General features: G+C 50.4%; 1 protein-coding gene across 1 annotated transcript; it reads left to right on the top strand.

Annotated features, from left to right (window-relative positions):
* The first annotated feature begins 22 nt into the window (after positions 1 to 22).
* SDHB (succinate dehydrogenase complex iron sulfur subunit B) lies at positions 23 to 7,800 on the top strand. Its single transcript, XM_081017546.1, has 8 exons — positions 23 to 182; positions 1,503 to 1,654; positions 2,858 to 2,943; positions 4,425 to 4,561; positions 4,800 to 4,916; positions 6,348 to 6,449; positions 6,843 to 6,965; positions 7,553 to 7,800. The coding sequence occupies exons 1-8, from the start codon at positions 66 to 68 to the stop codon at positions 7,628 to 7,630; spliced, it is 912 nt and encodes a 303-aa protein (XP_080873672.1). The 5' UTR covers positions 23 to 65; the 3' UTR covers positions 7,631 to 7,800.
* Positions 7,801 to 8,192: the final 392 nt, after the last annotated feature.

The raw sequence follows: 8,192 nt of genomic DNA, 5'->3' as shown, positions 1-8,192 counted from the left end.
GCGGGCCTTGCGGTCCCTCCCCTTCCGGAAGCAGCTGTCAGGGTGATCCGCTCAGAGGGCGCAAGATGGCGGCGGCCTCTGTGACCGTGGCGGTGGCGGCGGCGGCGTTGGCGACTGAGCGGGCGGCGGGCGCGTCCTTATCCTTTCGGCGAGGCCCGGCGGGGGCGCTGCGGTTGCTGCAGGTGAGCGAGACCGGAGTGTCCGGGAGGGGAGGGGCTCCGCGGCGGTTGGCCTCGGGAGGCGGCTAGTCCTCGGTGAGGAAGAGGAGGAAGGTGCCGGCCAGTCCTGTCCTCCGCCCTCCTGGCTCCGAGGAACGTGGCTGCCTGGGCGGCTGGGTCCGACCCTGGAGGCTTTGGCCGAGGGAGCAACAGAAGCGGCGTCCTCCCAATTTAAAAGATATCTTCAAAAATATTGTAATATTAAAGACTGTTAGAAAGATGTCGGAAAAAGAAAATTTAGGCAGTTTTGGTAGATATGACATTAAGGATTAAGCAAAAATGAGTTGATGAAATTGATGAAACAGAGGATGTTTAATTATAATATTTTAAATTAAAATACGTAAATGAAAATAAGGTTGGAAGGATTTGCTGGAAAAAATGATCTGAACTAGAATACAAAATTGGGAGGTGAGAGGAGGTCAAGGAAATAAGTAAAGGGAAAAAGTTATGTAAAGGTTTAATTTGTTTTTGTTTTAATTTAATTTAATGTATTTTTATATTTCTTGTCTTGCTTATTGTTCTCTTTTTTCTTTGCTCTGTTATGGAAAAAAAATTTTTTTTTGTATTTCTTTTTATATTTTGTACTGTTTTTTTCTCTTTTTGTAATCTTAAACTTGGAATAAATATCATTTTCAAAAAAAAACCAGAAGCGGCGTCCTCCTGGCCGCCCATAGCTGTCAACGTTTCCCTTCTTTTAAGGGAAATTCCGAATAGGATTCCTTGCAAGTAAAGGGAAAAGTTGACAGCTATGCGGCCGCCCCGCTCCCCATCTTCATTCCTGACCGCTGTAGCCGGAGGGGCGGATGGGGACTCTGCTTGCAGCGGCGAGGGGCTGGAGGGGCAGAGGCTGATGCCTGGGCTGCCAAATTGAATAAAATTTGGAGGGGGCATTGAATGGCAGTGTTCATCGACTTGGGGGGAGGGAGTGAAGGGCCCTTGGCCCCTAGGAGTTGGCTCCTATGTCTCCACTCTCAAATGGGGGGAAGCACCCACCACCAAATGCCATGGGCAGCTGCGGCAACGGGAAGGAGAGAGCAGCAGCCGTAGTCTGCCAGGCAATGGAGGAGGGCAAGGGGCCCCTACCAACTGTGTCTGCATTGCTTCAAGTGAGGCACCCTCAGTCCAAGTCCCCCCACCTGTAGTGCAAAAGAGACATAATATTGATGGCAGTAAACTCTGGCTGGCCCCAAGCGCCCACTTGTCTCAGAGATGGAACTGTTTGCCCAGCTGTGCATGCCTCTTGCTCAGGTCTCAGGTCTCCTTTCCTTCTTCCTTGTTGTACAGGTTTGCCGCAGGGCACACGCAGCAGCAGCTGCCGCCGCCGCTCCTGACACACAGACAGCCACCCGCATTAAGAAGTTTGCAATATATCGGTGGAACCCGGACAACCCCGGGGAGAAACCTCGTATGCAGACATATGAAGTTGATCTGAACAAGTGAGTAGTGCTTTGAAGAAGGGGCTGGACAAGACCCCTCTGCCCACCCTTGGGTGCTCCTGTGCATCATGTTATACAATTATAACATGTTACACAACAATTTATATGTTATGTAACAATTATAACATGTTATACAATACACACGCAGCCAGGAGTATACATACATAAATGCATAATCCCAAATATCTCCTTTTGCCTTCAAATAAAATGGCATCCATCTCTAAATCATGAGAATGAAACGAAAACACAGAACAAGTCCAAGGCCAAGTTTAGCTTGTGGTCAACCCCAGAGACCCTCTCCAGTCACATAGCAGGAAATTCTTCCTGAGGAAGTGGACTTGTCAAAAGAGCCAATATCTATGTATAAAAGAAAAAGGTCCTTTACAATAGATTCTGGTGTCAAGGTATCCACCATTTCAGGCCAGGCCAGGAAGGGCAATTATCAGGTATTGTCAGCCATCTTGATTGACAGACTTGTCATGTATCTGTGATGTTTTGGGGTGGTCTTTCTGTAAAAGGGGGGGTGAATACTTTCTGAGGTTTTAAAAGATGTTACACACCTTTGCTTGGGGCTTCTCACCTCTCTCACAAGGCGGGGTAGCGGGGAGGGACTCTGTTTGCAAACGGAACGGCCAATAAAGAAAAGGCAGCCTTGCTTTCTACTGCCTGGTCTTTCCTCCATTTTCGTTTATTTCTTTGACCAACAAGGCGATCCATTGAGGGAGGGGAGGGCTGCATAGCAATTATAACAGTGCAATCAGTGGCAGCAAGCAAAGGGCGTTGGTATCAGGTGTTGAGGCACAAAGATGAAGGTGCCTTCAGTTTGGTAACCCAAGATGGAGGCATTCATCAGAGCATGGGAAAATTGTAGCAGGCACCTTCAGCAGGGCCACACGTTAAGTCAGGCCAACTTAGCACACAGAAATGTAGCTTGCCTCCAGTTGGACTTCGCTTCAGAGCAGCCACTTCCTGCTTTTCAAAAACATGTGAATTACTGCTGCTAGCAAGTGACCTGGCATCATATTTGGTGGCTTGGACAGGTTGTGACCTTGCTGTGGTAATGCAGTGACATCTTTCTTCTGTTTTAACCCATTTCCTTTGCTTTAAGAACACACTGTGGAGAGTGTGTAGTGGGGGACCCATATAAGGAAGGAGAGCAGTGGACTTAGAGATGAGCAGAGAACTTGGTATTTCTCTTTCTAGATGTGGACCGATGGTTCTTGATGCCCTGATCAAGATTAAGAATGAAATGGACTCCACCCTGACCTTCCGCAGGTCTTGCAGAGAAGGTAAACTTGTGCCTTGTTTGCTGTCTTCTGAGAAGCCCAGGTGGGCTTAGGTGAACGATGGTCAAGGCAAGGCCCACCTCCTACCTGTTCACACTTTCTGCTGTCAGAGCATTTGAGCAACTTGATTTAGGTTGGCCTAAATGGGAGAGAGTCACCTCTCTCCATGACCTGCTAAAACCTTGTGAAGAGGCCAAATTCTGAAACACATGGCAGCTTTTGCAAGTTTTGAGGTTGAGATGGTTAAACCTGTCTAACAAGACTTAGGAATCAGAATTGCTTAAAAGATTAATGGTTGAATCCAGCTAAGTTTTACTCAGCATAGGCCCATTGCAGTTAATGGACCTAAGCTGATAATGAGCATTAATTTTCATGGGGCTACTCTGAGTAGGACTAACTCCTATCAGCTTCAGCATCGTCTGACCCCATGGCCATGACCGAGGCTGATGATAGTAGCTGTAGTCAAAAACAGTGGTTTTCAATTCAAAAGCCATGGGCTTTTGAAAATGTTGATATCTCTATGGTAATTATTGTATGTGAATGCTGCCATCGACCTCCTGGGTGGGTTATGTGGACCCCCTGGGGTGCATGGACCACCGATTGGGAATCTCTGGTATAAAACTTATGGAAGGCATCAGGTTGAGGAAAGTATGCTGGGACAGACCCATGACTGCCCAGGAAAAAAGGCTTTGGATATAACCCCAGAGCTCTTTGGGACAAGCGTTCTCTGTTGTTTATAATTAGATCTGTAATTGGTATACATAACGTGGCTATAAATAGCTCTGTTTAATAACATACTCTGTCTGCTTAGGCTTGTTGTAAAACAAGAAGCAAACAAATGCTGAAAGAGTTTGCACTATCTCTTCAAACTGCCACAAGATTAACTGCTTTTTAAGAGGCTTTGTGGAAAGAGAAGCAATGCTTCCTTTTGAAAAATTAAAACAGCTTTGATGTGAGGATCTTAGATGTAGGAAGGTGGAGATTTTGAGTAGGACCAGGGAAGCGTCTTAGTTCAGTGGCAGAACATCAGCTTTGCATGCATAAGGTCCCAGGTTCAGTCCCCAGCAACTCTCAGTCAGTCTGAGAGAGACCCCTGCTGTTGTGCTGATAATGAGAGCCAGTGTGGTGTAGTGGTTAAGAGCGGTAGTCTCGTAATTTGGGGAACCGGGTTCGCGTCTCCGCTCCTCCACATGCAGCTGCTGGGTGACCTTGGGCCAGTCACACTTCTTTGAAGTCTCTCAGCCCCACTCACCTCACAGAGTGTTTGTTGTGGGGGAGGAAGGGAAAGGAGAATGTGAGCTGCTTTGAGACTCCTTAAAGGGAGTGAAAGGCGGGATATCAAATCCAAACTCTTCTTCTTCTTCTTCTTCTTCTTCTTCTAATGAATCCATGGCCTGACTTGATGTGAGGCAGCTTTCTGTATTCCTATGGCGGGAGGCAGTGAGCCGCTGGCCCTGTTGTGACTTGTCCTCTCCTTGTCCTAGGCATCTGTGGCTCCTGCGCAATGAACATTGGTGGAGGCAACAGTTTGGCTTGTACCACGAAGATTGACACTGACCTTGGCAAGGTCGCCAAAATATACCCTCTCCCACACATGTATGTGGTGAAGGATCTTGTACCAGTAAGTTCACACCTTCTTTGTAGCCCAGTTGGCAGAAGGTATTGTTATTTCTTTGGAAACAGGAAAACTAAGGAAATATAGCAGAATGTATCGGGGTGCCAAGTTTTTGTCTCTGAGATGGCCCCCTGCCCTTGTACGGGGGTGAGGGGCTCTGAGACGTAGGGGGCTGTCCAACTGAGCCCAGCCTTTGCCCCTTCTTGAGTCCGTTGCACTCAATAAATGCTTTTTTCCATTCCAGGACTTGAGCAACTTCTATGCCCAGTACAAAGCCATCCAGCCGTATTTGAAAAAGAAGGACGAGTCCAAGCAAGGCAAAGAGCAATACCTCCAGTCCATAGAAGATCGGGAGAAGCTGGTCATTACTCCTCTTTTCTTTTCAGTCTGCTTCATTGGTGTTTTGGCCTGTCTTAACTTCTTCCCACGGGGAGGCAGCCTCTAGTATTGGCAACTGCAGTCTCACCTCCCCGGGTCACCCCTCCTTCCTGTCCTGAGACCCCCACCACTGAGAGGCCTGCCTGGCTTACTCCACTTCAGGGTTCTGCTCCTCCACTGTCAGAGGAAGCCCTCTCTTGTCCCTGCTTAAGAAGTGCCTCCAGGAACTGAACCCACGACATTGTGCACCAAGCCCCTGCCACTAGTTTTTATGGGCACCTAAGAAGAGCCCTGAAGCAGGATCAGACCCATCTTGCCCAATAGCCTCTCTTCCTGTGGGGCATCTTCGAGCAGGACAGGAGCACACACCACTCTCTGGCCCTTTGGTCCCCAGCAATTGGCACACGAAGGCTTCTTACCTCTGGCAATGGAAGTACTGCATAACCGTAGCTATCAAAAGCCTTGTCCTCCTCAGTGAATTTGTCTCAATCCCCCTTTCAAGCCATGAATCTGCCCCACCCCACCTCAGCCTCTCTTTCTGCCCAGGAAGTTGTGCATCCTTCATTTTGCTGAGTGGCAGCAGCTGCTGCTGCTCTGGGCTTCGAGGCTGAGGTAGTCTAGGAGATGAAAATGGCCTCCTTTTCTCAAGGAGTCCTGCCTGGTCACTCGGAGGCAAAGCTGAGTTGCCTGGGGCAGTTGGGCAGGGGTCTGCACATCGAGCCTGGCTAAAAGACTGGTGCAGTTCTTAGCGGAGAGGTGGAACCCCCTCTCCCGCTTCATGCCCCCAAGTGGCCTCCTTCAGCAGATCGCTGACCTTCCTCCCCTTGAAGGGTCTTACAGGAGCCTTTGGGGCAAACCGAGGGTGGCTCATCTTCAAAGGTCCTTCAGCCTGGAGCCAGGTGGGAGGAGGGCAGTTCCATTATGGCGGAGCCTGGAGCCAGGCAGGGGATCTCCATGCCAAACATCCTCTCCCTTTCCTGGAGGGACATGTAGTGAAACAGGAGCTGCAGTTGCTGCACACAAGCTGTGACACACACACACTGCACAATTCTTGACTTACAGACTTGCCATTTGATGGGATGACAGTGGTACCCCGTCTTAGGTGGTTTCAGAAGACCTCTAAGTGGCATTTCAGTGGTCCTGTCAGTGGCTGCTCCTTGCCACTGCAGTTTGGGAGGGAGCTTTCCGTGTTTCAAGGCAGTGCACCCCTGAAAACCACTTGCTAGGGAACAAACTGGAATTGTGGCGGCCCACCAAGTGCCCTTCCCCTGCTTTTGTTCACTTCACCGGTGGTTGTCTGGGTGGATTGGGACCCACACAAGGTGTTCCTCTGGTGGGGCTACGCTTCATTTTCCCTCATGGCAGATGCTAAATAGTCCTTTGACTCTGTGGCTCCTCTTTTGCTCCCTGCCAGGACGGGCTATACGAATGCATCCTCTGTGCCTGCTGCAGCACCAGCTGCCCCAGCTACTGGTGGAACGGAGACAAGTACCTGGGCCCTGCTGTGCTCATGCAGGTAAAAAGACCAGAGGTGCCCACTGGCTGCCAGGGTGGGGAAGCCCAGAACTCAATCCATGTTGCCAGTGGGGCAGGAAGACTCCTGCCAATCATCAGTGGGGTATGAGGGGAGGGGAGGACCAGGTATGGGGAGATGCTCAGTGGTTCTCAGGTTGAAGGAGGGAGAGGCTGTGATGGACAGGAGCCAGGAAATGCGTTTCTGGTGGGCCAGCAGGTGGGTGCGGAAGACCCTGGAAAGAGAAGAGGGAGTCAGCTGAATGGGCAAAAGATGTCATGGTGAAAGGCAGAGGGAGGGGGAAGGAGGGTCAGGCATTAGGGAGACCCCTGGGCATGTAAGCCCCTCTTCTGTGCAAGCATTCACACCCAGCACCCTCTTTTTTCTGTCTTCCAGGCTTATCGTTGGATGATTGACTCCCGGGACGATTACACAGAGGAGCGCCTAGCTCAGCTGCAGGACCCCTTTTCCCTATACCGTTGCCACACCATTATGAACTGCACAAAGACCTGCCCCAAGGTGAGGGCTCTCCCCCCTCACCCCGCCATCACAGTCCACACTGGGGGAATGGAGGGGAGGGAAGAACCTGCAGTCGTTTCTCTCCCCCTTCCCCCTGGGGCTTGGCCAGAAATGCTATTGGGACACTTTGAGAAGGACATTGGGATGCTTCTGGCTCCATGTGAGTCCAGCAGGTACTGCCTCTGTGCGGCTGTTCTGGGCTTGTTTATGCAGGCTGCTCTGCTGTGTTTTCTTGGGGGCAGCCTCTGGAAATGGGTGACTCAGTCCATGTGGGTCAGGGGCAGATGGCGGCCAGGATGGGGAACTCGGGGTGTTGCTGCACTCCCAGCAGCCCCATCATGCCAGTCAGCAGGGTTGGTGGTCATGGACTTCTGCAGGTGAGAATCATATTCCAGCAGCACCTTGAGGGCTCTTGTCTCTCCCCGTCTGCCAGTTATCGTGCAAAGGGATGAAGGGAGCTCCCTACCTGCTGCCACATTTCCATTTGCCTCTTGGATGAGCAGATGTTGCCATCTTGTGTTGGACTTGGCAACGGGGTTGCACTAGCAGTTGAAGGACTTTCTCCACCTTTCCTGTTCTTGTTTCAGGGGCTGAACCCTGGAAAAGCGATTGCTGAGATCAAGAAGATGATGGCCACCTACAAGGAAAAGGCAGCCAGCGCCTGACATCCCTTCAGGGCCTTTGCTTCTCAGCTCCACTTACCCTGCCCCTTGCCGGAAGTTAGCTAACTTATATTTGCGGTGTCAGGCCCTGCCCGGTTTATGTGGGTTTTCTCCACGGGCATTCATGTACGATGAAAGCTTGCAAGGATTAATAAAAGTCATTAGCAAATCTCTCTCTGTCTCTCAGTTCATCTTCCTCCCCACCCTGTTTGCGTCCTTAGACTGGCCCCCTCTCTCTGTCTCCTGCTTGCAGACTATCTGAGACTGAAGGGGGTTTTTTTGGTGTGTGTGTGTTGGGTTTGTACAGAATGGTCCCAAAGAAGACAGGAAGGTTGGGCAAGAGTGAGCATAGCTTGAAGGTAGCAACGTGGGGCTGCTTCCAACCTTCTGTAGGCTCTGCGATGAGAAGCAGTGTTTTATTATGGCAGCCTCTTCCCCCACAACTTGGAGCCCCAAATCCGTCCTTGCCCCTAAAGCTTCCATATTGTTTCCTTTGGGGCTCCTGTTCTTCCTCTGTGTTACCAGTCCAAGCCAATTGGAACCCGCCAAACCAGTTGGAAAAGGC

The sequence above is a fragment of the Podarcis pityusensis genome (assembly GCF_964106645.2).
Source record: "Podarcis pityusensis genome assembly, chromosome: 8".
Taxonomy (NCBI): domain Eukaryota; kingdom Metazoa; phylum Chordata; class Lepidosauria; order Squamata; family Lacertidae; genus Podarcis; species Podarcis pityusensis.
This window is presented reverse-complemented; position numbering and strand designations above follow the sequence as displayed.